Raw genomic sequence first — 27976 nt, forward strand, 5'->3', positions numbered from 1 at the left:
GGCAGACAGCAGTAAAACCATGGGGAAGAAAAGTCAACAGTGTCTGTAGAAAGTACCAAAACAACCCAGCTGAAAACAAGTAAATATCACTAAGTATCAGAATATGAGGTTGTACATTTCACTAAATACTGTTTAAATGGATATGGAAGGACTCAATCCATGTGGTCAAACTACCACATTCAGCTGAGACGTATAATAACTGAACTGACAGCAAAAAGTGTATGTTGTATATTGGTGAAGTACAGGAGCCCATCAGAATAGGCAAAGCTACAATACTGGAATCTTAAGGCCTACTGAACAATTCACAAGGCAGGCACAAGATTACAAAGGTGCCATTAATATTTATAAACCTCTCTACTCATCAGAACTTTAATCTGTACCTGATCAAACATTGAAGCCCAATTTTGTTAGATAAAAATTTAAAACTACAGAAAAAATATAACACTTTGAAGGATGGGAATGTGCTTCACACAAAAAATAAACACTATCACCAGTAGTACTACTTCTGATTCTGGACCAAAAAAAAACCCCCAAAAAACCTGGCCTTAGTAAACATGTACATAAATTACAAGAAGTAAAAACAATAATGTCTGATTCCCTGACACATCCAGCTACAATGCAGTGGAAGAAAAATATAATTAACAGAATAAGGGTACCACAATTGTTCGCACCGTTGCTCAAATTTGAAACAGCAAAATTAAAGCTTACAATTCCCTTGCTACTGAAGACAAACAAGGTCATCTTCCTTTTGAGTGCAGCAATCGTTTAAATAACCCGTACTTTCAATGCTGTTATCTCACTGATGTGGGGACTTCTGAAGCTCAATATTTGCCTGTACTGGGAACACTGTCATTCACAGACACAGTCAGTGTCAGGAAAATACATTAGCTCTCCAACAACTGCCGACACATCTCATAAAATGAGACTTTTTCATGAACAGAAAATGGAGCAGTGACTAGAGCTACTGTGTGTTAAGCTGCATTTCCACCTGAGCCTCTCTTATAACAAAAAGCTTCCTATAGACTATCATTAGTCTCCATTTCCTCTGCAGTGAAAGATCCATAGAGAAGCTGGACATATTAAAAAGTGCTGGCTGTTTTTTTGTTGTTTGTTTTTTTAACATGTCAGACTATTGAAATATATAGTAACCATGTTACATTGGCTGCCTCTGTCCATCTCAGTTATGTAGGTCTTTGTGTGCACACACACACAGAAAAAACGGAGCGGTCACAGTCAACGAGATGAAGCCTGGACAAAGTCTGGCATAGGCCTCTTCCCTCGGGGTGGTTTAGGGGTGAGCGCATTTCTAATCAGAAAAACTTCACCAACAATGCTTCTTCTGTTTATTTACTCTAGTTACTTTATTTACCCCAAACACAGAACTTATTTGGGCAGGATGTCAGCTATATTAACAGCTGTCAGGGCAGATTTTGCAAGTCATTTTAGATTTTTTTCCCCATCTATTTTTTAATTAAGCCATTCTTGACCAATTTACTAGTTGACAGTCCCCTTGCTCTTATTTTGAAATATTAGTTGGTGTTAACCAGCTAGCCCCGGCCCTTCCAGTCCTATTTTCTGCCTTTCAGCAGGCTGACCAGAATTTCTCATCTCATGGACTCAGAATCCACAGTCTTGGACTCCATTTTTGTAGGTTTGTTTTTTCTGCTCTGTAGATGTGACCACTAACCACAAGACCACTAACAAACATCTGCAGCAGGTAGAGAGCAGCTCACATGTCACTACAGCTGAGAAGAGCAAAGACAATCGTCTCCAAACGCAATTCAAGGAGGTGGCCGTTTGTATCTGGACAATTCTGAAGTATGAACGACTCAGAAATCAACAATCGCTACAGCACGGTGTCGTGACATTATGTGTGGCGATATTGTATAAATACAGGCACATACAAGGGGACTTGAATCAACTGGCTGCCAGCTGGATGTATTCTGGTTACATTCCTATAGAACGGGAAGGTTGCTGAGCACAAATGTGAATTTCTTTCTATCTATACAGCAACAGAGATTTGAGATTTTAAACAATTTACCACGGTTAATTTCTTGTATTATCAGAAATAGATTGCATGTAATTGTCAAGTTGACCCCATTCAATCGCAGACTGATAATAGACTGACCCTGTCTTGTGGCAACATTTACCACAGGTTTTAGTGACAGTGTTGGTGTGCTTGACGGTCTTATTTTGTATCAAAAAAAATAAATGGAGTTAGATAATGTTATCTTATTGGATAGAACTGTTACAAAATTTTACTCTGAGGATGAAATTTGCAGTTTAAAAAAGGTAATAAATGGTTAAAATGTTTAAAAAATGATAAACGCTAAAAGAATCACAGTAATATCTTATCGGAAGTAAAATACTGTAATAATAATATATTGTGGGGTGTCTGGTAGTACCCATCTAGTGGACAGATAGCTGAATATATCCGTTATTTATTTCTCCCAAAATATTTGGAAATTAAAAGAGTCAGAGGGGCACATTATATGAGACGCTATTTAATTTCATTTAAAAATGTGTGGGTGTGCATAATTTCTGGGCACATTTACAAAGGCACCCTTGGTACCACCACAATTACAATCCAATTCTGAGCAAAACACTGCACTCTCTAGCTTACTCAACCACAACTGCTCTCTTCATATATTTTTTTTTAGATAAACCAGGCAGACGAACCAAGTCTGAGTATTGTGCTTAACAACAGTAATCTCTGATATAAGCCTTAAAGTAAGCAAAATAAGCAACTGCAACAACTTGAAGTAAGATGACTAAGATGGACTGGCTGAATGCTACAAGTTTAGTGCTGCAAACATTATTACCACTGTTCCTAAACCAAGGGAAAACACTGTTGCACAAACAAGAGCTTTTTGGAGGTAAACATTTCCCAGAGAATTTAATCTTTAAACCTTTGTCCCTTTGATGGAAACATACAGAGTCCTTTCAAAGGCTCCTAGTCCCTTAGGAAAGTTCCTATGGTGGAAACACAGCTTTACAGAGCAAAAAAAGGAGTGCTCTTCAAAGGTGGATTGGTATATTCTTTGTTCAAATGCATTAATTCCAAATTATATTATTTTGATTAAAGTTAATCCCTTAAATGCACTAGATGCTATAGTCCCTGCACAAGCTGGAAACAATGGTTTGTACCATACTACTGGCAGCACAGCTTGTAAGTGTGCCGGTACCTTTGTAGGAGCAATAATTCAACATTCTAGAAACCAGCTAAATCCTTGATACGCCTCCTCAGAGCAGGTGTATCCTATTCATATTATCTTCAGGGAATACTGCACTCAGTACCTTGTACCAACAGTACACGTACCATAAACAATATATGACTGGCTCTTAAAACTACCACAGGCAAGTTTCAGCCAGAGGGATTAAAACAGAGTGGATTCACACCTATCCAATCAGCAACAAGATCTTCGGGAGGTTTTGCGGTTTCCATGGAGATCAATAGTACTACTCAAGAGCGCATGATCAATCTGGTCCTCAGCAGCCAGAACCTCCCTGACAGCTGCCTCAAACGCAGCGGTGACATTAGTGTCATCTTTAGCACTGGTCTCAAAGTAAGGGCAGCAGCCGTTCTCTTCGCACCAGGCCCGCGCTTCATCCTCCCCAACCTCCCTCTGCTCCATGTCTATCTTGTTGCCCAGTACCACAAAAGGGAACCGCTCGGGGTCTTTGACGTCAGAGTAGTACATGAACTCCTTCTTCCAGCTGCCCAGGTTCTGAAAGCTCTGCAGGTTGTTCACGGCAAATGTGAGCAGGCAGCAGTCGGCGCCTCGGTAGAAAGGTGTACGTAGTGACTTGAAGCGCTCCTGACCGGCTGTGTCCCATATTTGAAGAGTGACAAGGCGTCCATCCACTTCCAAGTCCCGATTAAGGAACTCCACGCCGATGGTGTGGAAAGACTGGGAGTCAAACCGGTCTGTGACATAGCGGTTCATCAAGGAGGACTTGCCCACTCCACCATCTCCCAGTAGGATTACTTTGAGCAGCAGGTTCTTCCCACTCATCATGCCACCCACCCAACTAGGCCTCCTCACAGGGCTAAAGTCCTCCCCACTTGGTGGTAAACCGGGGTGAACCTAACCTAGAAACAGGAAGGGTGAAAACGAGATGTGGAAATTACTGCTGGTCATTGGGATATGAAACATAATGACTTCTCAGAAAACATTTAAAAGCCAAAGCAGTCTGTGGGTTTGTGTCCGCTGATGATTCAGAGTAGGTAATTAGAGGAACAGTCAGCAGCCACAGGATAACTGTTATAACTTGGAAGTAAACCTTTCTGCGTAATTAAAATCACATGACAGAAGTGTAATGGTTGACTAGCTTCAGGGACAAAATGACGGGGTGAAGGACCGAGATGTCTTCCAAAGGTCTCTGGCGTAGAAAAATACAGGGTAGCAGACAGCCCTGCTGTTTACGACATGAAACTATAATACTGGCTAGTCCACACATCATGCACTACAGTGAACAGATGCCAACTACAGATTAGGAAGTAAAAATTAAACATTAAAGAAAACGGGGTTTTTTTTTGTAGTACATCATGAGGAAAACCCCGACACCACAACCGGCTGACCATAAATCCACTGCACCTGCGCAAACCACAAATATGTACCAGCTTGCCAAACTGTGGCTGTTAGAAAACAAAAACTCTCGCTGAACTCTCTTGTCGATGCTGTTTGTGAAACTGTCCGCAGAAGTGCTTCAGAGAAGAAGTTAAATGGGAACCGAAACAGGTAAGACTTCTAAATCACGCCATGCGAGACAGTAAAGCGGTTGTAATGTATACCGGCTTAGCAACCCTCCTATCAAACTAGCAAGCTAGCCGACTAGTCTGATGCCTTGTTGACATTCCATCCCGGTCAGGCTAACCGTTAGCTCTAATTTATATGCGGCTCAGAAGAGTTTTAAAAGGCGACGCAGTTACCAGTAGCGACTATTGCAGTGGGCTGGTGTTTTCAAAACTAAATGCATATCGTAGAAACATTTATTTCTACTTACCCTGCTTCTGGTAGGTAATATTGCGTGGCTGTCCCGCTACCCTACATCTGACTGAGATTCAGTGTCGTGACGTGCGCGCCCCATCGCGGACCTGCACGTGCACACCGCCCAAGCAAAGCGGGGTCCTAAAGCCCGTAAAATGAGCGGATACCCCAAATGATAAACAAACGGAAGTAAAAACGTAATCAAGCATTGCATTAATACACTAAATGCTAGTAATCTTAGTAGGCATCTTAGTAAAAAACATAATTTATATGCTTTGCTTTTTGTAAAACTGAGTTTGAAAATGAATGGATAACAACAATAATGATATTTTAGCGTTAGCCTTTACAGAAACACAAATAATTTTGGAAATTATCAGTACTGTTAATTTAGGGCATCTGTGGCATAAATCGTACATTGGGTCGTGGGTAATCGTTTTGCTAAGAACTGTAAGTTTGTAACATTTTGCATTTCAGTTCAGTCTGAATAAAAGCTGGATTTATGAAAAATGTGCAAGAATTTTAGTAAATCTTACTATTTGTCTCTTTCTACTTTGTTGTCCAAGCATAATTTACTGATTACTGATTTACTGATTATTTTCCAACCCGTTTAAACCCAGAACTGGACTTAATTTCCCTTCTCTAACAGTGGTTTAGTGACAACTATTCATTCTCTGAGAAAACTAACCATCCTTCTTTTGACACATCTACTTGATGTGATGAAGTGGCCTTTCTGTCTCTCAGTAAACAAAACCAGATGCTCTGACCTGACAGTTGAGCTGATGTGGTTTTCACTTCAGGTCTGCTAAATGTTACTCTGGATGCATTTCATGGCACTGACCTCACAGGGGTGGCCCCCTCTGCTAAACTCTGTGTAGCCATGATGTGAAACTGACTTCTGGCACTTTTTACTTACACAAAAATCTGTTAACTGAGTTCTATTGTGAGACTGATATTATTTTTGAAGATCAAATTATACAAACTCTTCAACTGCTCATTCCACTGTTGAAGTCTAAATATCTACCGTAGACTTTAAAGTTCCACGTTTGACCTGTGAAAACTGAAAACTGGATCATGATTGGTTCCCCGCCTCATTTCAAAGTCACAAAGTCATCTTTTAAGTATGAGTTTTAAACTCTGGCCTAATTTAATTTAACTTACATTAAACATTAATTTGATTTACATTAAATTTAACCGATATTAATTTAACTTACATTAAATCAAGTCAACCGAAAAACCATCCAATACTGGACACACAAAGCTGCCTCCTCATTTGGAGCAAGCTAATGGCTCAGTCACACGAGCCATTAGCTCATGAATTTCTCAGTGAAATTTCTCCCTTTAGCAGAAACTACGAACACATCCTGCAGTGCCAAGCTTTATGCAAACGTTCTTCTGCACAGTCAAGCTCAAACCTCAAAAATGTAAACGTAATAAAAATGCTTTTTTAAATGGGAAACATCAGATTTACACTAACATCCAAATCAAGATCTGCCAGTGTTGCACTGTAGTTAACAGCAGTAAAGGCGAACTCTTTTCTACTCAGCAAGACTGATGGCAATAAGCTGGCAATCTGTCTGCATTTATAAATTAGACAACAGTTATTAGCAAACCTTTGACAATCTTTCTCGGAGTGACTGTAGTTGGTCCAGGTCAGACTGTGACTGTTGCAGAAAGGTTGTCTCCTATCAGGTGACCAAAGGAAGTCGTCTTGTGATCAAAAGTGGTCGTGAGAGTGCAACACCCTCAAGCTCTATGTAGCCATTTAGTTACCACAATCTCCAATTGGTTGCAGAATGTGACAAAAATTCAATACAATCACCAGGCAGCCACCATAGATGCAAGGAGATTGCTGTCCCTTCCTTGTGACTGAGCCTTTACCTTACTCTGAATTAGGAGATAGCTTTGCAAGAAGTGTACCCACTGTGGTATGGTTTTTCGGCTGAGCCGATTTAATGCAATTTTCCTCAGATAATCTTATTTTAAGACATAAAGGACGTGTTATTAATTCTGCTAATGTTGTTTGCTTTTAGAATGACTTTTGTATTTGCTTAAAGTTCATATAAATCTCTAGGGTTTTTTTTTTTATCTTAAAACATATACTCTATGTTTTTATGTATGATTTGTTGTGTTTGTTGTGGCAAAATCCGTTAAGTATCAAAAGATTCTGAACTGAACCTGTCTGAACCAATCTTACTCCGGGGCTGTAGGTGGCGCTAGAGTGAGATATTTTTGAGACCTAGAGAAGAAGAAAATCAGGACTCTACAAAAAAAAAAAAAGAAGTCAGCTGTTAACTGATGTTTGGGGCATCTCGTTAGCACTGCTCATCAAAGCGAGCTTACGTGAAAAGTAGCGCTAGATGTTTTATTTTGTAAGCTAAGAAAAAGCCCCTTTCACGTGTTTCCCGCGGAGATGATGGTAGGAAACAGTGTGAATATTCCGATGTTTCTCCATGCTCTGAAAACACTGGCTCTGTAGAGTAAGTCGCTGGATTGTTTGCGTAGCGGATCGCATTTATACAACCGCATTTATAAAGAAAAACAATCATACTGCTGTCCCTACACAGTAATGTGGTGTTTATTTTAAATGTGTGTCTTTGTTCAATTCACCCCTGCAGATGGCGGGTAGGAGCAGACTTCTGCCCTTTGCTTGTCTGGGGTTTTTCGGGGTCCTGTGCTGGGTCTGGGTCTCCTTTGCCTCCTTTCCAGATGACCAGGTGCTTCCCCTGGAGGCCTTGGATGCACTTGACCGAGGAGCCTTTCAGCCTCAGAGTGCTCTCTCAGAGATGGAGTTTGCCTCCGTGGTTTCATACAGAGGACCAGGGAACCGCGACCGTCGTAGTAACAAGGAGCTGCCCATTCTCCTCTGGTGGAGCGGTGGGCTGTTCCCACATTTTCCAGGCGACACTGAGCGCATTGACTGTGCCACGTCCTCCTGTCTGGTCACGAGCAATCGTAAGGTACCCGAGATACTTACCCTCCTAAAACACCTTTCATGAATCTCCTGCCTTGGACAGGAGGAAGATGCATGTACACATTAATAATAATTAGCTTCTCGGGTTGCTCTGCAACTAATCTTGGGTTTGATCTTGAAAGGTGCAGCTGTACAAACGGACAACATCCATCATCTTTTATGGGACAGACTTCCGGGCATATGAGGCGCCTCTCCCTCGTCTCCGCCACCAAACCTGGGCACTGTTCCACGAAGAGTCACCTATGAATAACTATGTCCTCTCTCATGGGCCGGGAATCCGGCTGTTCAATTACACCGCTACGTTTCGCAGGGAGTCAGACTACCCCTTGACCCTTCAGTGGCTTCCTTCTCTGGAGTACTTGCTGGAGCCTGTCGCTGTGTCCTTGGAAGAGAAGAACCGCCTGAGGAGGGAGGGTCTGGCTCCAGTGCTCTACATGCAGTCTCACTGTGATGTACCGTCAGACAGAGACAGATATGTAAAGGAGCTCATGAAGTACATAAAGGTAAAGTGCAGAATAATTCAGCTGTGTAATAACCACAGTGAAAGAGATTATGGTCCTGTGGTTTTTTTTGTTTTGTTTTTTTTTTAATGAAAGATATAGCGGTCCGTTACCCTTAATGTTTTTTTTCTGCTTTACACAAATGCCGAGATTCTTTCTCAGTGGTAAATATCTCTTCTTATTTTATTACGCACTGCACAGCAGATAAAAATCACTAATCTTTGTGCTTCCAATTGCAATAGCAAATGTGTAAATGTTTTGTATAGAAAATACTCAGTGGAACAGCCAAATCTGTCATTGTGTAATAATTAATCTGTTCCCAGATATGCCCTAACTGTGTCTCCCATCTTTCCAAACATTATCTCTGTGTAGATCGATTCTTATGGGAAATGCTTGAACAACAAACCCCTACCAGAATATCTGGAGGACACAGCCACTGCTACCGGTGAAGAACCAAAATTCATGAATTTTGTGGCGCGCTACAAGTTCCACCTGGCTCTGGAGAATGGCCTGTGTCCAGATTACATGACTGAAAAGATGTGGCGGCCTCTACACCAGGGGTGCGTTCCCATTTATCGAGGTGCCTCCGCGGTGGCGGACTGGATGCCCAACGACCGCTCGGTGATCATCATAGATGACTTCCCCTCACCCCAAGCTCTTGCCGACTTCCTCATACATCTGGACGAGAATGACGATGAATATGCTAAATATTTAAAGTTCAAGAACCCCAGCCGCATCACTAATACTCGTTTGCTAGAGTCACTGAAGACCCGCGAGTGGGGGGTGAATGACATGAGTAAACCCAACTACCTGAATGGATTTGAATGTTACGTATGTGACCAGGAGAATGCTCGATTAGCTGCAGAGCATGCACATAAAAAGGCCCCTAAGACGAATCAACCACCTCGGCCTAAAATGGCTAATAACTCTCACATGGGTTGCCCGCTCCCCAGTCCGGGATATGGAGACGTCAAAGACTTACCTTCAGATGATGGGTGAGTTTGTCTTTAAATGAACAACAGCACCAGGTGTGAACACAATTTATTTTTTTTTCCCTGCGCTGAAATGTGAACAATAATGTCCTGCGGGGAGTGAAATCGGTCTGTTTTAATAGTCTAATTAAAATATCCTCTGTGATGAGCCTAATCTGTTTGTTTATCTGTCTGCAGATGGTTGCAAATATGGCCTCAGGATTACTGGCAGAGCCTCGACCAAGCAGAGGGGCTGGAGTCTCTGATAAGACACAACGAGTCAGACCCTTCTCTGCTGTGGAAGCACATCCAAAGCATTGCTGTGAGCAGAGCCAAAGGAAAACACTGACACAGGCCTTGAAACAAACAGAGGATGGAGTCCGTCCAGGATTATAGGAGTGCCCCAGATTATGTATTCCCCCCTCTTGTTTAAATGAGGGAATGAAGTACACATTGCTCATAGTTTTGCACCCAAGCCAACCCCACCCCCTTTTTACCCATGTGAGTAGTTTAGTTATCCTGAAACAAATTTTGCTATTTTGTTGAGCTGACATTAAACTTTGCCTTCATCCCACACTCAGTAATGGGAAAATAACATTCTAGACTTTTATATGCGAATATTTTCCAACCGGTTTTATCACCGTAGCTGAGTTTCCATTATATTGCCCATAGTTAGTATTAACTACTTGGAGGACCATTGTCCCAAATGGGCACACTCTCATGGGATGCGCCTTTTCATTAGACTGGGGCAGAGCCAAAGACTTGTCCTCTGTACCGCGGGAGCTCTGCCTAACTGTGTGTGAAGACCATCAAGACGGTAGCCAAATGACTGCATCAGCTTCTTTACAGTTACTCAGCAGGTAGCTGATGGCTATTAGCTAAAATCCCATTTAGATGCAAAGCTATTGTGACTATGCAAGGAAAATATTATTTTGCCAAGCAGAGGAGAGGTGCAAATGTAAATTTAGTACAACCTCACATTGGGATGTTACCAGAGTTCTCAGGATCAGCTCAGCTTGGAAAAACTCTGATTTTTATGTTAGAATATCACCTTGTCTGACAATTTTCTGTTACATCATTTAGGATCATGTGCAATAACTACCAATCATTCTTTTCTGAAACACTCTTGACTCATGTATCTGGTAGCAAACTACTTTTATATGACATGGATACACCAGGATTATAGAAATTGTTTTATTTTGCTAACAAAGCATCATACATGCAAACACTATTTTGTATCAAGAAGAGCAAAAATTAAGTAAACATTTTGTAACCAAGTTCTTTTTTCTTTTTTTTTTTTATTTCCTATTGTTGCTAAATTCTTGTATCCCTCACCAGTATTAATCTGTTCACATCAGTGTGTGATGTTGGACAGACGTATCCTTCATAGTAAACCGAAGCAGATAAAGTTTCACCACCATCAAAACACAACGCAAGGTTTTAAAATATGTCATTATCAAGTTTAAGAAATCATACTCGCCGGTCACTTTAAGCTACATTAATCAGGAGTTCAAACAAATGCAGTGCAAACTTTGAAAAAAAGAGCAGTTCTCGCTTTGTGTGCGAATTAACATGACAGAAAGGAGAGAGAGGAGGTCTGCGAAGCTCTTGATGATCAGAAGGCCCTGTAGCAGGTCTCGCAGTGGACTTTCCCACCGTGCAGGAACATACTGTGGAGAAGGTCTCCCATGGGTTTCTTACACACCTCACACTGAAAGATAAGAAAACCACGTGATAACGTCTCGATGAGAAATTTTTGCAGGAAAACGATTTGAGCCACAAAAACGTAATTATCTGGTTAAACTTGCCTGGACTGGCAATAACAACAAATATGATTATTATTATTTAGGAAAAAAATTATTCAATGTTGTATCTGACTAAATTACCTTGAAGCAGGAAGGATGGCAGTTGATGTTGAGGTGCTCAATGGTAATCTTGGCATCATTTCCCACCTGCTCTCCGCAGTATGTACAGGTAGATGACGGTGGGATCCTGGAGTAGCTGATTGAGAAAAGATAAGTTGACCACTGAATCAGGAACAGGTACAGTGCACTGAAGCTCAGTCTGGTTGAATAACAAGATATTCTGAGTCCTATGTGAGGGAAATTAATAAGTGTAAATAATCCTTTGATGTCCATGCTCAGCCTCTTAATGAGCAGGCTTGGTGGAATTTCTGCCCTTCTGCTTGCACATATCTAGTTTTGTCAGCAGCGGAAATAACAAAGTGGGGGAGAAAGAGCTGCGGCTTATAGCTGTGGTTGCGGCTTTAAAATGCGTTTAGGGAATAGTCTTGTTTATGGAGGTGCCGTAGAGATAACCAAGAGGCTACACATGCTCAGCACTCGAAATATGTAACTGAAATATGTCAAATAGTGTAAACGGTAAAACAAATACTAGTAGTTGCGATAGAGATACTAAAAGAAGAAGGTGAAATGTAAGCACCATGGCAACCCCCACAGACTCACATGTTAAAATAATAAAAAGGAAAAAAACAAAACATGTTTACAACCTGGTACAAAAAATGTTTGTCTTTTTTATCTCCTTGAAAACTGCAGGTGCTCAGTCATAACTGCTATCTGTCTTCGAAGCAGAATCTCAGCTGATTCATGTCACTGAATTTCTCAACTGTGTCTACAGTATCTCTGTTTTTTGGAGCATTTTTTAGTCTGCCAAAATTGGATAAAATATGGCTTGCTTTGTGATTAATTGTACCAAACAGCAAGACAACCAAGAAGCCTGTGCTCAAGTTGTTTTTCAGTTGTTGTGTTTTTTAATTAGGTGAATTTCTAATACTCTTTTATTTTTGTCAGAGCTTATTAGCAGGTATCCAGAATTGTAAAATAGAGTTTATGGCTCCAACCTGCCAAACAGGCTATCAAAATACTGTCAATTTTGAATACAGGAAATAAAATGTAGCCAAAATGCCAAACAAGCATTTTAGCCCTTGCATGCTGTTTGAAGCCAACTTGACTTAATGTGACAGCAGTAAAAATACCTAAATATCATTCTCCATCTATTCTACTCTGCTTATCCTTGTCATAGTTGCAGGGGGGCAGGAGCCTAGCCCAGTGTATGTATGTATGTGTACATATATATACATACACACACACACACACAATAAATATATATATATATATATATATATATATATATGCATGCAAGGAAAGAAAACTGGAAAGAGTGGTGAGAAGAAACTCAATGTTCTCAAAGCATCCAAAAAGGACGGTATATATATATATATATATACATATACATACACACACACATATATGTGTATATATAGTTCAAACTTTGATAGAGAGACGTCTAGGTCTGGTTCAAAAGTGAATGTGCAGTATTTTCCTGCCATAGGTTAAAATGTTGCTCTGTAAGATTTATTCCTGAAACATGTTCAGATTTATAAACAGTGATTCCAGCTGAAGTACTTGAACTGTGAGAACTGAAAATGGACACAGTAGCAGCAGGTTAAACTTACACAGCTAAAAGGGTTTGAAGTGTAATTAAGAAGGAGTTTTGAGAAACCCATGAATACAGTTTAAATGACGTTAGTGGGGGGAAAAAAGCTGAACTGCCATTTAAAGAGCAAAAAGTGAAAGCAGTTAAAGTATTGAGAGAGAAGTAGAGCTCAGATTGTGTTATTACCTGGAGTAAAGAGATGGGCTGCTGTAAGAATAGCTGGTGGAGCTTGAAGTCAGGTAATCTGACCTACTATTGGAAACAAGATCAATGAGTAAATCATCATGAGGGCAGTGCTTGCAGTTTTTTAAAGCAGTATTTTATATCAATATGGCAGTTGACTGTAAATAATTTATTGGCCCCACCTATTGAGCGTGTCTCTGGGGTTCTGCAAGGACGTCTCAGTTGCATTGACATACTCCTTCACAAACACAAACGGCCTTAAAGGAGAGGCAAAAGGTGGGTTAATACACATAGCTAAAATATATACACAATTGTGGTCAGAGGTTTGCATATACTCATCATGGGTATGAATTTCATGATGATTTTTTTTTTTCAAGGGTGGAATGATTGCATGACATACATCTTTAATGGCTTGAAAAAAATTGGATACACAACATAAATATTTTAATAAGTAGTCCTAAAGCTTCACTGCCTTTTAACTTGACAAAGCCAAAGCTCGCTAACTTCTCATTAGTGATCATGACTGACTGGTAGTTTGTCTTTGCCAGCATAAAAAGGATTTGTTTTAATAATACTCATTGGACTGACAAATACTCAGATGTTCACTGAGTTCCTTGGACTTTTCCATTGTTCCAAGAAGGAGAATTGTAGATTCACATAAGTTGAGAGGGTCTTTGGAAGCCATTTCTAAACAACCGCAGATTCCAGGTTCATCAGTTCAATCACCACTTTGCCAAAATCCAGAAGAAGACTCAAACTATCACAAATTGCTCCTGCTCCAAAATCGACATTTTCAAACTTGAGTGAAATTTGCGGTTGTCCTCATGGACAGATCAAATGCTTTTAGGAGAAAAAGATTTATGGCCAGACAAGACAAAGATTGAGTTATTTGGCCATAATGATGAGAGGTATATTTGGAGGAGTCAAAGGTGAGGCTTTCAAACCTAAGAACGCTGTCAAGCATGATGGTGGTAGCATCATGCTCTGGGCTGGTTTGCTGCTAGTGGTACTGGTACACTGCACAAAGTGATTGGAATAATAAAGGAGGGCTACCTCCAAATTCTTCACCTTTACATCCAACCAACAGCTAGATGGATTTAATGTGGACACAACTGGCTGTTCCAACAGGACAATGATCCCAAACACACATCAAAACTGGTTTTGAATGGATAAGGCAGGCTAATATTATGGAATAAGCTTCCCAAAGCCTTGACCTCAGTCCTATTGAAAATTTGTGGAATAGGATTAAAAGCTGGGTCCTTGGTAGCAAACCCAAGCAATTTAAAATAACTCCAATTCTTTCAAGAAGAGCGGTCACATATCCAGCCAGAATTATTCCAGAAGATTGTTCATGCCTACCGAAAGCATCTGAGTGTAACTGGCTAAGGAACATTTAACCAAATATTAGTGGACGTGTATGTACATATGTCTGAGCCTGTGTATGTATACTTTTCAACAGTTCAAAGAAATAATTTAAAGCCCCAAATTATCTTGACGTTTACACCCGCCATGAGTATATTCAGGATTCTGACCACACTTACATATGCTGTCAATCCAAATTAAATTTATAGTTTGTACAGTCACTCACTTTTTGGTTTCAGGTTCTGGGGTTTTGACTCTCTGCTCCTCTTCTCTTATGGTCCTGGAATAGGTATCAAAACTGGAGACATGCAACGTGCAGCAAAATTAGTCTCATCTTTCACTCAATGATGGCATTACAGTGATGGGTTATAGAGAAAGACCCCACATCTGTCAAATGCAGCTCAGGAGATAATCACTTCTGCCACTGCTTGTTAATGACAGGCTGGTTAACGGGCTGTGATTTGACAAAAGGACATCTCTAATACACATCATTATTCTGACATCTGGAGGCTGATAATTAGAGGGAAGGAAATGAGGGCAAATTGAAAGACAATGGAAGAGCAGATCTTGTCATTCAACTTCAGTAATAGAGTTGAAATGGAAATCTGTCTAACCGGGTGTCACGATGGAGTTACGGGTAACTTTCACGGATAACTTTCAGTTGCTAACCATTTTCAGTTACGCCTACTAAAAATGGCTGCGTTACAAAGAGACAAAAGCAGATCCAGAAGGTGAAAGCGTAACACAAACCCACACGTGCTAAATATTTGATGGCGTGCATTTGTTTTTAGATACATTTCATAAAATAACCATTTATTCCACTCGTTGAAGAACAGGTAAATGTAAGTTTCATGCAACACCGCACCATTGCTCAAATTTCTAGAGGCATGAAAGGATTTAAAAAGAAAAAAAAAGGGCAAGCCAGTGTTGTTACAAAAGTGAGAAAATCAACAGACGAGAGAGAAAATAACCCTCTGCATTACGCTGTCTGACTTTACAAGATCATAAACTTACCGATCCATGGAGGGCTCAGGCTCACTGCGTATCTCCCTGGAAAGTAAAGAAAACAGTGTTAGACTTTTATAGGAGGCTGAAGCAGTCAATAAGCTGGACGCAATCCAGTAAGCGAGACTGCTGCATTTTTTAAAAATGTGTATGAAACTGATCTTTCTGGCTCACAGCTCCACTAGGGTCACGGTTTATTGACCAGCTGTGGTCTGCTTTATATAGTACTGCACCACTGCCTGATCTGAGGCCCTCCTCCCAAGCAGTGTGATTGTAACCTCCACTTATACATCTTCTCATGCTCTTAACCTGAGCCCTTCTAATCTCTACAGTTTTCAATCTCAATACGCAAAAAAACTCTTTTCCCTACCTGATGGTAGTGATGGTTGTGACCGTTTGTGTATCCTCAGTGCTACAAAAGAGAAAAAATTCCTGCATTATAATGAGTTTGTACAGGTAAAGATAAGACAATATTAAAGTTTTAAAAGAAAAAAAAAGAACAAGCTGAAAAAGTTAATTATTCTCTGACTGAGCCGGGAGGATGTTTCATCTTGTGTTCAGCTTTCTTTCAATTAAATGCTTGACAGCCACTGAATTTTAAGGTGCTATAATCACATCCTACTAAAATAGTTTCAAAAAGGTGCTTTAATGTGCATTTAATGAGCTTAACCATACCGAAGATACCTTCCCTGCTCCTCTTCTTGCTTCTCTTCTTCTTCGTCGTCGTCGTCCTCCTCCTCCTCTTCTGTGGGGATGGTATAGACAGTCGGTGATGTCCATCGGTCCCACGGAGAGTCATTCTCAAGGGACCTTGAAAACAAACAAACAAAGACATAGCAGCATTGGAAGATGGCCGGTTCACATGATGTTTATTCTTCCAAAGACAAAAAAGGTAGAGTGTGTGTGTGTGTGTGGGGGGGGGGGGGGGGGGGGGGGGGTTACCTCAGTTGTGAGGGAAAGTTGTAACAAATATATGTCTGACCTATTTTCATCAGCGCCAGTGCACAATGTCTTCCGACTGCAAGAGTCTTGCTACTTCACGGCGGTGAAAAGGGGGGAGGTTACAGAAATAAAAAGGAGCCAATATCCAAGATCACTTACTTCCTCTCAAACATGATGACTGTCTGTTGATCTTCAGCTTGGCCTTCTGCTTCTGGTTGCGCTTCTTGGCTGAGAGGGGAGAGACATTGAAAGGCTTTTAACACGCAATGGACACGGATGGGTGAAAGTAGATGAATGAAGCACAGAGTGTATAGTGTGGGGGTGCAAAAGTACATCAAAGCATGTCATCACCTCTCCTCTGTGTTCGACTCCTGGACTGTGCTGGTTTCCCATGACTGCTGAGTGCTGATGTTAAAACAGCCAAAGTGGGGAGAGATAGCAAGAGAGAGAGGGAGAGGGGGAAAGGATTTGGGAGTTGTGACAGATGAAGCACATCAGACAACGCTCAAGCAGGAAGGTTTGAGAAAAAGATTTCTGTGGGTCTGCACTTTCCCTTCCACTCCCATTTCTCAATCATAGATTTGTCACAGAAGTATGCAACTGAGTTGGTTCAATACCTTGTTTTGTCAGTGTTGAAAGGGATGATGTCATCTGCAAGGGACCGCAAGGCATTACTGCCCATACTGTCAGACACACAAGAGAGAAAGCCATCAGCATGGCTCACTCACGAGTATTTCTTTCTTTCGTTCTTTTTCTTACATTTGCAGTTTAGTTTCCTATAATGAATCATTTCAGGGGCAACTTTGTTTCAGGTGCCAGAGAACGTTTCTACAGATTTCCCAATGGCAGGCAATCTCCCTTTCCTCACAGTTCCAGTGTAATTGGTGTGTAACTGTATGAATGGGTGCATAAAAAACTCATTGTGGAGGACTTTGTAGAACCCCCTAATGCTAAAAATGTCCTCAATACTCACAATATTAATTTTTCTTAAGCTGAAACATGTAAGCAATAACAAACTTATTTTGTTTCTGAGCTCTTTTCCATTAAAGCAGGTAATGCACTAAAATTAAAATTAAAACAGAAAACAAATAAGTAAATCAGCTTGAGCATGTCAATAGATCCAGACTCCTGGTGCTTCTTGCATCACATCTACTGATTATGAATAACAATTCTTGCATTAGCTTACAAACTAAAGCAGTTGTAGTAATGAGGAAACCGTGTGCTAACATGATGAAATCGGCGCCACAAACAGAGGTTACAGTATCGAAAAAGGGAATTTGCATTATCATTCCCGTACCTGTTGATGGAACTATCAGAGAGGGGTTGGCGCAGGTCAGAGGAGCTGGAATAGAGAAAAGTGTCTCATAATCAGAAACTGCTGAATTATGCATGCTGAGATGCTATCTGTCTTGCAGGAAAACAGTCATAGCTCCAAACCAATATGATTACCTGTTAGGGGATGTGGTCCCTATCGGATATGGATCAAATGGATCAGCCGAGCTGAAAAACAATTTCACACTGATTTCACTCTCAATTGTCAGCGTTGCCCATCTTGTGTCGAAGGAATTCTGATCACATTGACTCATAATGGAAAGATTTAATGCAGTTTGAATGGTAAATAGAAACACGGAGGGACGTGGGGCAAAACTCAATAAAAATCAGAATCAGGATGTTGCTGACAAATGGAAACACTATTCCACTGCTGAACAGCAAAATCTGCGGACTTCAGGATTTCTTCACCTAAGATTAACCCTTGAACAATTACGCCAACCCGGTCATTTATATTATCAAGCTGGAGTGAAACCGTGTGTTATTATTTACTATTTTTAAGCACACTGGTTTGCATGTGACATGTGACAGTAAATAAACTACCTTGATTTAGTGACTACGGTTGTCACTGTTGTCACACGTGAGCTCCAGGGATCCGCATTGTCCTCTTCACTGCACAGCGGTGAGATAGAAGTAAGGAGGGCGGTACGGATGAATGGCATAATGGGAAGAGAAGAGAGGGCAAGTAAAGGTTAGTGTGGTTGTTCTCATACACTATTTAAAATGTCTGTCCTTTAGTAAAGCTCAAGATGCACTGAACTATTTAGCAATCACAAAAACCATCTGAATAAAGCACAGACTATAGCTTTGTATGCTGTCATGCTTTTTTAGGTAATGATCACAGTTTGGTCATTATAGTGACTCTGTGTCTCTGTGGGGTTCGCTGGCAGCATAGCTGCAGGCAGACTTGTTATAAATCATTACAAGCCGTGTGTATGGAATGCATTTCTTGGAAGGAACAGTTCTGCATAGATAGATAATTGTTTAAGAGCAGCCTGTCATCTCCCGCTACCTTTGTGTTTCTTTGGCTGTCTTGTCTGTCTGCTTCTCCTCCTCTCGCTGCATGCTGAGGCTGGTGGAGACAAAACAAAGCAGCAATACTAATCAGTACAGAACATTCCCTTCTATTTCCAGTCGTGCTGCAGATGAAAGCTGGCTTTCCCTTTCAAAGTCAGTCGTTTCAGGAATTTGAGACTTTGGTTCTATTTAACGTGGAGCAGGAGGTTAAAATAGAAAATGCCAAACGGGAGCGGAGCCCTGATTTGTGGATCAAACTGAAGGAGGATGAGGGTTTATCAAAGTCTTTCAACTCAGCAAGCCGGGATCTTATTAATAATAAGGATGCATAAGCAAGGAGGGTGAGATGGGAGGAGAAGCCGGTCTGTCTCTTTCTCACCTGTGTGCCTCTGTGCCTCTTACAATGACATCATTTGCCAGAAGATCCAGAGTGCCGCTGGTCTTCACTGGGTTTGGCTTACTAAAGACATGAAACAGAAAATTGAAATATGGGGGAGAGTTCTCTTGAAACTCTACATCCAACTCTGGAAAGGTAAGCTGAGGTGGTATTTTGGTTTGCTACTGACAAGGAAGTTATTTTTACTCTTTTTTTTTCTTAGGAGAAAGAATTCTTCCTCTACCTGTCCATTCCACCAAGCAGATCCTGACTCCAGCGTCCTGGGCTGGGGGGAACAGGCTCTGCTGGCTCCTCTGGACTGCAGATGTAGAAAGAGGAGAGGAAGAGGAAGCAGAGAAGTTGATGAACAAAGGGGGATTTACGATTCAGTAGAGATTTCAGAGCTAGAACAGGCCAGTTGAGGTAAAGGACGGGCAGATTATAAGAAGCCCAACAGTGCCACCTTGTGAGAGCTATTCAAATATTTGCCACCGTGACAACTTTTTAATTGCGCAATTGTAACAATGTATTTTTAACAAACCCATCACTGAAACCCAGGAGATCGTCTGCTATTGGTTCACAGTTGTTGAGCTCTGAATCTGGCTTCTGTTCAGCACTGCAGTACAAGAGAGGAAAAGATATATTAGTGCACCTGCTTTGGCAAGAAAGCATATATCTCTATATCAAATGTTTAAGTGCCACACTTAATCAGGCATAATTAGAGACACCCCTTGGTATCAGGCTTTTTGAGCGCCTGAAAATGAGATGTGCATTATTTTGTAATTACTTTGAAGTGAGCTCAGTGGCAGTTAGCCCTCATCAGTTTTCTTGCCAACACTGCTATGACAATAATGAGGAAGTTGTTGGTTTTATACCTGTTCTCTGTGGGGTGATCGTCCGCTGAGTCTCCTTTTTGGTTTGCCAGGGCTTCCTCATCATTCTTAAAGCTACTGAGGAAAAAGAAAAAAAAACAAAAGCTCTTATTATCAGATGGCATATTGTTGAGGCTGTGGGAACTAATGTGTCACTGCATTTCTGGTTTCTCCGGCTTTCATCTTTCTCTTCTGGAAGTACCTGAATGAACTGGTGTCGAAAGAAATCAGAGTGTCGGACAGAGCAGGGAGCGTGTCAGCAGCGGAGCTGTGAAACAAGATGGACAACAAACACATCACATTCCAGAGCAGCTTTAAATTACACATGTGAAAGAATGAGAGCAAACACACCTAAACAAAGAAAACCACTTAAACCACTGAAAGCATATTTTCATAACAAACATAGCTTTGCTTACAAATCATGCTCAAGGCTCATTATATACGTAGGTAGTTTTATGTTATATTGCTGGAGTGGTAGAAGCAGTATTAAGAGCTTTTACTTAAGAAAATAAAAGTAAAATTACATCCGGAGAAATATTTCCAGCTAAAACAGCTTTAAATACCCCAAAGTAAAACTACTCCAGGCAGATGAATGGTCCCTGTGAGGTTTTTATTGCTGTACTCTACATTACTGGAGCACTAGAAAGGACACATTAATGTGCAAGGAGAATTTTACTCTTGGAGCTGGTCTAAGTGGAAGTAATTTAGCTTCTGTTTCTAATGTTTCTTAGTGTGATCTTTAACAATCCACTGAATAAAATTATACTATGTTGATCTTTGTCTGTAAAATACCAAACCAAATGCCATATAAAGCAAATAGTAACTTAATAGGTTATATAAGCTTATATAAATTGTTATGCGCAATTATAGATCAACACAGTTACATTAAAATGCAAATTCATGCAAGAACTAGTAACATAACACCTGAGTTTATTCCATTCCACCTGTTGATGCTACAAAATGTGCCAGGACTGAATGGAAATCTGACCTTGGTTTTGGAGGCAATTTAGTCTGTGGCTCTGGTTCCATTTTGGGTTCAGGTTTTGTGTTCAGTCCAGATTCTGTTACAGCAGGCACTGGGACAGGTGATTTGGTGACAGTGGAGGTTGGGACAGTGGAGGTCGGGACAGGAGACACTTTGACATCCAATTTTTCAGGAGTTGAAGTCACATCAGGGGACACAGGTGCAGGCGACTTGGTGACAGTGGAGGTCGGGACGGTGGAGGTTGGGACAGTGGAGGTCGGGACAGGAGACACTTTGACATCCAATTTTTCAGGAGTTGAAGTCACATCGGGGGACACAGGTGCAGGTGATTTGGTGACAGTGGAGGTTGGGACAGTGGAGGTCGGGACTGGAGACACTTTGACATCCAATTTTTCAGGAGTTGAAGTCACATCGGGGGACACAGGTGCAGGTGATTTGGTGACAGTGGAGGTTGGGACAGTGGAGGTCGGGACAGGAGACACTTTGACATCTGATTTTTCAGGAGTTGAAGTCACATCGGGGGACACAGGTGCAGGTGATTTGGTGACAGTGGAGGTTGGGACAGTGGAGGTCGGGACAGGAGACACTTTGACATCTGATTTTTCAGGAGTTGAAGTCACTTCGGGGGACACAGGTGCAGGCGACTTGGTGACAGTGGAGGTCGGGACAGTGGAGGTCGGGACAGGAGACACTTTGACATCTGATTTTTCAGGAGTTGAAGTCACATCAGGGGACACAGGTGCAGGTGACTTGGTGACAGTGGAGGTCGGGACGGTGGAGGTTGGGACAGTGGAGGTCGGGACAGGAGACACTTTGACATCTGATTTTTCAGGAGTTGAAGTCACATCGGGGGACACAGGTGCAGGTGATTTGGTGACAGTGGAGGTCTGGACAGTGGAGGTCGGGACAGGAGACACTTTGACATCTGATTTTTTAGGGGTTGAAGTCACACCGGGGGACACAGGTGCAGGTGATTTGGTGACAGTGGAGGTCGGGACAGTGGAGGTTGGGACAGGAGACACTTTGACATCCAATTTTTCAGGAGTTGAAGTCACATCGGGGGACACAGGTGCAGGTGATTTGGTGACAGTGGAGGTTGGGACAGTGGAGGTCGGGACTGGAGACACTTTGACATCTGATTTTTCAGGAGTTGAAGTCACATCCGGGGACACAGGTGCAGGCGACTTGGTGACAGTGGAGGTCGGGACGGTGGAGGTTGGGACAGTGGAGGTCGGGACAGGAGACACTTTGACATCCAATTTTTCAGGAGTTGAAGTCACATCGGGGGACACAGGTGCAGGTGACTTGGTGACAGTGGAGGTTGGGACAGTGGAGGTCGGGACAGGAGACACTTTGACATCTGATTTTTCAGGAGTTGAAGTCACATCGGGGGACACAGGTGCAGGCGACTTGGTGACAGTGGAGGTCGGGACAGTGGAGGTCGGGACAGGAGACACTTTGACATCTGATTTTTCAGGAGTTGAAGTCACATCAGGGGACACAGGTGCAGGTGATTTGGTGACAGTGGAGGTCGGGACGGTGGAGGTTGGGACAGTGGAGGTCGGGACAGGAGACACTTTGACATCTGATTTTTCAGGAGTTGAAGTCACATCGGGGGACACAGGTGCAGGTGATTTGGTGACAGTGGAGGTCGGGACAGTGGAGGTCGGGACAGGAGACACTTTGACATCTGATTTTTTAGGGGTTGAAGTCACACCGGGGGACACAGGTGCAGGTGATTTGGTGACAGTGGAGATCGGGACAGTGGAGGTCGGGACAGGAGACACTTTGACATCCAATTTTTCAGGAGTTGAAGTCACATCGGGGGACACAGGTGCAGGTGACTTGGTGACAGTGGAGGTTGGGACAGTGGAGGTTGGGACTGGAGACACTTTGACATCTGATTTTTCAGGAGTTGAAGTCACATCAGGGGACACAGGTGCAGGTGACTTGGTGACAGTGGAGGTCGGGACAGTGGAGGTCGGAACAGTGGAGGTCGGGACAGGAGACACTTTGACATCTGATTTTTTAGGGGTTGAAGTCACATCGGGGGACACAGGTGCAGGTGATTTGGTGACAGTGGAGATCGGGACAGTGGAGGTCGGGACAGGAGACACTTTGACATCCAATTTTTCAGGAGTTGAAGTCACATCGGGGGACACAGGTGCAGGTGACTTGGTGACAGTGGAGGTTGGGACAGTGGAGGTTGGGACTGGAGACACTTTGACATCTGATTTTTCAGGAGTTGAAGTCACATCAGGGGACACAGGTGCAGGTGACTTGGTGACAGTGGAGGTCGGGACGGTGGAGGTCGGAACAGTGGAGGTCGGGACAGGAGACACTTTGACATCTGATTTTTCAGGAGTTGAAGTCACATCCGGGGACACAGGTGCAGGTGACTTGGTGACAGTGGAGGTCGGGAAAGTGGAGGTCTGGACAGTGGAGGTCGGAACAGTGGAGGTCGGGACAGGAGACACTTTGACATCTGATTTTTCAGGAGTTGAAGTCACATCAGGGGACACAGGTGCAGGTGACTTGGTGACAGTTGAGGTCGGGACAGGAGACACTTTGACATCTGATTTTTCAGGAGTTGAAGTCACATCAGGGGACACAGGTGCAGTTGACTTGGTGACAGTGGAGGTCGGGACAGGAGACACTTTGACATCTGATTTTTCAGGAGTTGAAGTCACATCAGGGGACACAGGTGCAGGTGACTTGGTGACAGTGGAGGTCGGGACAGTGGAGGTCGGGACAGTGGAGGTCGGGACAGAAGACACTTTGACATCTGATTTTTCAGGAGTTGAAGTCACATCCGTGGACACAGGTGCAGGTGACTTGGTGACAGTTGAGGTTGGGACGGTGGATGTCGGAACAGTGGAGGTCGGAACAGTGGAGTTCGGGACAGGAGACACTTTGACATCTGATTTTTCAGGAGTTGAAGTCACATCCGGGGACACAGGTGCGGGTGACTTGGTGACAGTGGAGGTCGGGACAGGAGACACTTTGACATCTGATTTTTTAGGAGTTGAAGTCACATCCGGGGACACAGGTGCAGGTGACTTGGTGACAGTGGAGGTCGGGACAGGAGACGCTGCAGTGGTCGACTCAGGGGACTTTTGATTAGATGATATTGGGGGTTTTGATGGTGGCGAAAGATCAACCAGAGGCGTTTTAGTCTGCCCAGACTCTTTGGGTTGTGGCTCTTTAGAGGCTACTTGAAGACAATCTTTGATTAGTTCAGGGAGGGGAGCAGCCACCTTGTTGTCAAAAGTTGGCTGTTCTTGTGTAACAGACACTTGAGGGGTCTCTTCTTTTGCAGGCTCTGGGGTGGCCTTCTTCTCCAACTTTGGAGCAACCGGCTCATTAACACTCACAGCAGCAGCTGTCTTAGCGCTGGTGTCAGCACTGTAAACCACAGAGATAATGAATCAAACTCAAATCACTTGTTGCACTGGAAATAGAAACATGGTGCAGGATTTACATTTTCTGAGGTTCGGGTGCAGGCTTGGATGCAACAGATGTGACAGGAACAACAGGGGATGGCAGCACAGCGCTGGCAGGTGCAGGAGTCTCAGAAGGCTCATCATCATCAGTAATCTCCACCCTGCACATTTTTAGTCAACCACATGATGGCACAAGTAGAAATGCATGCAAGTGTAGAGCACATATTTCACATATCTTTTCTTTTTGCCTCTAGGAAAAAGGGCTTACCTTGTAGCCACAAATGCTGGACTGCTATTGCTGAGCGATGTGTCAGGCGTTTCTTGAGACCTTAGAGTTTTGAACACAAAGCCTGTGTGAATGCCTCCGTAAGTGCTCAGCAAGGCACGTCAATAAAAAGAATTTCCCACTGCATGGGAAGTTTTAAACATATGCACTGTTCTTTTATGAAAGCATTACAGAAACATGCTGTATCTCAAGATAAGCATTAGAATAGTGGCATGAGAAAATACGTACTCGTATTTCTTTGCAGCTGAAAGCACGTAAGACCGTTGCCTGGCTGCAGATTTCGTCAGAACATTACTGGCTTTCTCCGTCCTGCAGAATGAATCAGAATAATGTTAATGTAATCTCTTTCCCGGGTGTCTAACTTCAGGATGCAAGGAGAGTCTTACCGCTTCTCCAGGTCCTCGAGGCTAAGCTGGCCCTCCTGTTTCTCTGCAGCAGACCGCACAGTGTGGGGGGCTCTGAGGAACAGAAGCACAAACATGCACCTTGTGAAAAGACTCTCATCCAGCTGCCAGCAGTTAAACTGGGACTCTGAATTTACGTTTGCTCACATTTTCTTGTAGGTCTCTGAAGGCTTTTTGTTGAATTGCGGTGTTTTGCTGCAATAAAACCAGATAATAAGTAATGGAGGAAAGGTCAAACTGCTCGTCGAAGCTGTGTGGTTCAGCTGCTCTTACCTAAAAGCCGTTAGATGGTGAGGATGGAGGAGGCTTGTCCACTTTAGTGAAAACACCCCTGAAGAAAAAGAAAGAAAGTCCTGAACAAGCCCTTATTTCTTTATACAGTTTGTGTGTGTGTGTGTGTGTGTGTTTTGTTTGTTTATTTTTAAGTGTTCACTGTGATGGTGACTGAGACTCCACTTTGGCTGACTAAAATCTCTGTTTTATAAATATATATGTTTTTATATGCTTTGTGGTAAACGTATTTTATAACCCAGATGGTGGTGCTCAGAATATCAGAAGCCTTTCTCTTACCTGATAAGGTATCCGGATGTTGGCTGCCTAAACTCAAAACAGAGACTTGTTATCAGCACAGTCATGTTTCAAAGAACTGCAGATAAGCCTATGACATTAAAAACCTGGGTTTACCTCTCGGTGTCAGACTTGGTTGGTGGCGGAGTAGAAATTGTTGGCGAAGACACTGGACTGGTGTCAGCAGGGGCTCCGCTCAGACGGCTGGCTTTAACTTCTGCTATCCTGTAATGGAATTCGGTTTTATCTTATTTTCATTTATTTCCTTTGTGACAGAGTAGATGATAACGGGATGATTGGTATCGTGCTTAAACAGGGGTGTTTACCATGGTTTCTCCTCTTGCGTTTCATCCTTGGAGTCATTGCTGCGTTGCAACCAGCTGGCGTCTCCCCTCAGCCTTGTCCGGACTTTGGTGGTACGCAGCACGGACGCTCTGTCTCCCTCTGAGATACAAACATGTGCATATCACACACCCGCGCACAAGCTCACATTTGAGATATGATACACACTATATGCTGCATCATAATGACAGCTTAATAATTGTCTGCTTGATAGCTTCTAAGATATACAGTCCCCCTTTGAGCCAGAAGACACTATATCATCAACCACTTGTAGTTTGCCTTAAATCAGGGTAATAAGTGAATTTATAGCCAAGAGCCCGGCACAGATGCATAATACTCCCAGCTTTTATTAGAGGAAACACATCATCTCACATTAAAATAAAAATCTGCTCACCTTTTGACATGCTTGTTTCACGGGGTTCTCGCTCTCTTCTTTTTTCTCTTTTCTTTGCAGGCCACTAAATTATAGATAATTCAGAGAGATGATTGGCATCTTGTAAAAATAAGGCGTGTGATGTGAGCAGCGAGTTGCAACTTTGTTCCCATACTATGTCCCCTCCCATTGAGAAACATGTGCTGTGTCAAACATTCCTCAGTTTCATCCTTAAAACATGCCGACAATCCTGTCTGTCCGCTTTCTAAAATATGCAGCGATTGACCAAATATGAATGGACGCAGATAGGCATTCTGTGTATCTGACACTCTGTAACAATATAAACTGGCCTACATAAGATTAACCTGATTACACAAATATCGGTTTCTATTCGCTCATTTCCAAATGAACTGAGCCCCAGCTATTTAGGATCAGAAAACAGAAACGAGTTGCTCAGAGGCAAGCCTACGTCCTCAGGGGAACTTCAGTAGAAAGGGGAAAATACTAATGAAACAATCACAAGTGTACCCTTATCTGAAAGTAGACACAGAGTAGAGCTTATGCAAAACTGTGGAGTATTGTTAAAGTCAGAATGCAAATATCACTTTTTTAAAAAAAGTCCTTCCTTAGGCTGTGAATTCATTCCCTTTGGAGTAAGTCGGCACAATATCTCTTGAGGATTTTCCTGAATATTGGTGACAGAACAAACTGAGGGCTCAGAGACCATATTTATCTTCGGTTTAGCACATCAGTCTATAAGAGATAAATGATTAATGAAAGCCAATAGCATTTTAAAGCAAGCCCCGAGCACGATAGGAAGCAATCATGGCAAAGAAACACCCAGAAAATGAGAGGGCAGACACTCATAATGAACACTTTCAACAAACAGTTTATGTAACCCAACCAATCCGATCACTCTGACACTTTTAAAATACACAAAATATCATGTCATGAATAAGTGAACACCAGAGTTCCTACCTGCTCTCACTTTATATCCAGCACAGGAAGATTTGTTGAGGATCTGTGTCCTAGTGAGCGTGGTTGGTGTGAACAGAGGAAAAGTCTTTCTCTGTCTAACAGGTGTCTCAGCCCGACGTATTAGCCAACAGGTACAGGCGTGAGCACTAACAAGCCCAGCCAGTCAAGGGAGGTAAATATGGGGTGGAGCAGCGTGTGTTTGTCTATCCACTTGTGTGTGTGTGTGCGTAAGAGAGGTTGCTAAGAATTAATTTCTGTTTACTACATCTGGGCTTTGTTCATGGATGACAGCAAGCACATACCTGTCGCACAGGTGGCTGGCAATCAATGCTTGGAACGAGCAAGGCATAGGGGCAACGACAAGGTGCACTGCACGGAAAACATAAACGAAGTGACACACAGCAACATCTCCTTTGGGAAACACTCGTCTCATGCTCACTGGGTAGGACAGCCCAGGAAGCACAAGCATTAGAACAAGAACAAGAACACAGCACAGAGCCGAGATAATGAAGAGAAACAGCGGTCGGCAGAAAAAATAGAACACAAGCTTGGAACATTCTTAATTTTATTCTTAAAGCAAAGGTGTTTTATACTTTCACGTGTGTTTCTGTGAAGGAAAAATC

At 42.5% G+C, this 27976-nt stretch overlaps 3 protein-coding genes across 15 annotated transcripts; 1 reads left to right on the forward strand and 2 right to left on the reverse strand.

Annotated features, from left to right (window-relative positions):
- Window positions 1-152: 152 nt before the first annotated feature.
- On the reverse strand, window positions 153-5130 carry rab9b (RAB9B, member RAS oncogene family). Of its 2 annotated transcripts, none has more exons than XM_040016032.1 (2): window positions 5008-5130; window positions 153-4093 (listed from the first exon to the last, which is right to left on the reverse strand). In XM_040016032.1, the coding sequence occupies exon 2, from the start codon at window positions 4017-4019 to the stop codon at window positions 3408-3410; it is 612 nt and encodes a 203-aa protein (XP_039871966.1). In that variant the 5' UTR covers window positions 4020-4093; window positions 5008-5130; the 3' UTR covers window positions 153-3407. The 2 variants fall into 2 exon arrangements, with proteins under 2 accessions (XP_039871966.1, XP_039871967.1); XM_040016033.1 differs by lacking the exon at window positions 5008-5130 and adding an exon at window positions 4622-4733.
- Window positions 4630-11000, forward strand: fut11 (fucosyltransferase 11 (alpha (1,3) fucosyltransferase)). Of its 3 annotated transcripts, none has more exons than XM_040016027.1 (5): window positions 4630-4742; window positions 7607-7948; window positions 8085-8465; window positions 8835-9457; window positions 9632-11000. In XM_040016027.1, exons 2-5 carry the CDS (start codon window positions 7607-7609, stop codon window positions 9780-9782), a joined length of 1497 nt encoding a protein of 498 aa, XP_039871961.1. In that variant the 5' UTR covers window positions 4630-4742; the 3' UTR covers window positions 9783-11000. The 3 variants fall into 3 exon arrangements, with proteins under 3 accessions (XP_039871961.1, XP_039871959.1, XP_039871960.1); XM_040016025.1 differs by lacking the exon at window positions 4630-4742 and adding an exon at window positions 7249-7407; XM_040016026.1 differs by lacking the exon at window positions 4630-4742 and adding an exon at window positions 7250-7468.
- znf185 (zinc finger protein 185 with LIM domain) lies at window positions 10678-27444 on the reverse strand. Of its 10 annotated transcripts, none has more exons than XM_040016007.1 (33): window positions 27354-27444; window positions 26397-26460; window positions 25987-26104; window positions 25778-25885; window positions 25664-25690; window positions 25370-25424; window positions 25241-25290; window positions 25076-25147; window positions 24918-24998; window positions 24672-24731; window positions 24442-24564; window positions 24021-24365; window positions 20964-23930; window positions 20178-20243; window positions 19979-20053; window positions 19645-19719; window positions 19348-19422; window positions 19107-19187; window positions 18723-18782; window positions 18254-18322; window positions 17831-17881; window positions 17679-17723; window positions 16999-17064; window positions 16733-16786; window positions 16541-16609; window positions 16115-16249; window positions 15810-15851; window positions 15449-15484; window positions 14661-14732; window positions 13255-13329; window positions 13076-13141; window positions 11320-11434; window positions 10678-11144 (listed from the first exon to the last, which is right to left on the reverse strand). In XM_040016007.1, the coding sequence occupies exons 2-33, from the start codon at window positions 26404-26406 to the stop codon at window positions 11049-11051; spliced, it is 5439 nt and encodes a 1812-aa protein (XP_039871941.1). In that variant the 5' UTR covers window positions 26407-26460; window positions 27354-27444; the 3' UTR covers window positions 10678-11048. The 10 variants fall into 10 exon arrangements, with proteins under 10 accessions (XP_039871941.1, XP_039871942.1, XP_039871944.1 ...); XM_040016008.1 differs by having other exon boundaries at window positions 20964-23905; window positions 23996-24365; XM_040016010.1 differs by having other exon boundaries at window positions 20964-23495; window positions 23796-24365.
- Window positions 27445-27976: the final 532 nt, after the last annotated feature.

This window comes from Simochromis diagramma, unplaced genomic scaffold (genome assembly GCF_900408965.1).
Source record: "Simochromis diagramma unplaced genomic scaffold, fSimDia1.1 OVJJ01000685.1, whole genome shotgun sequence".
Classification (NCBI taxonomy): Eukaryota; Metazoa; Chordata; class Actinopteri; order Cichliformes; family Cichlidae; genus Simochromis; species Simochromis diagramma.

Coding starts and splice junctions, on each gene's coding strand:
- znf185 (XM_040016001.1), bottom strand. Junction 25,691..25,777: donor ACCAAGTCTGACACCGAGAG/GTAAACCCAGGT, acceptor TTTTGAGTTTAG/GCAGCCAACATCCGGATACC. Junction 24,999..25,075: donor CTCGAGGACCTGGAGAAGCG/GTAAGACTCTCC, acceptor TTCATTCTGCAG/GACGGAGAAAGCCAGTAATG.
- fut11 (XM_040016025.1), top strand. Junction 7,949..8,084: donor TGGTCACGAGCAATCGTAAG/GTACCCGAGATA, acceptor TGATCTTGAAAG/GTGCAGCTGTACAAACGGAC. Junction 8,466..8,834: donor AGCTCATGAAGTACATAAAG/GTAAAGTGCAGA, acceptor ATCTCTGTGTAG/ATCGATTCTTATGGGAAATG.
- rab9b (XM_040016032.1), bottom strand. CDS start 4,019: ATGATGAGTGGGAAGAACCTGCTGCTCAAAGTAATCCTACTGGGAGAT.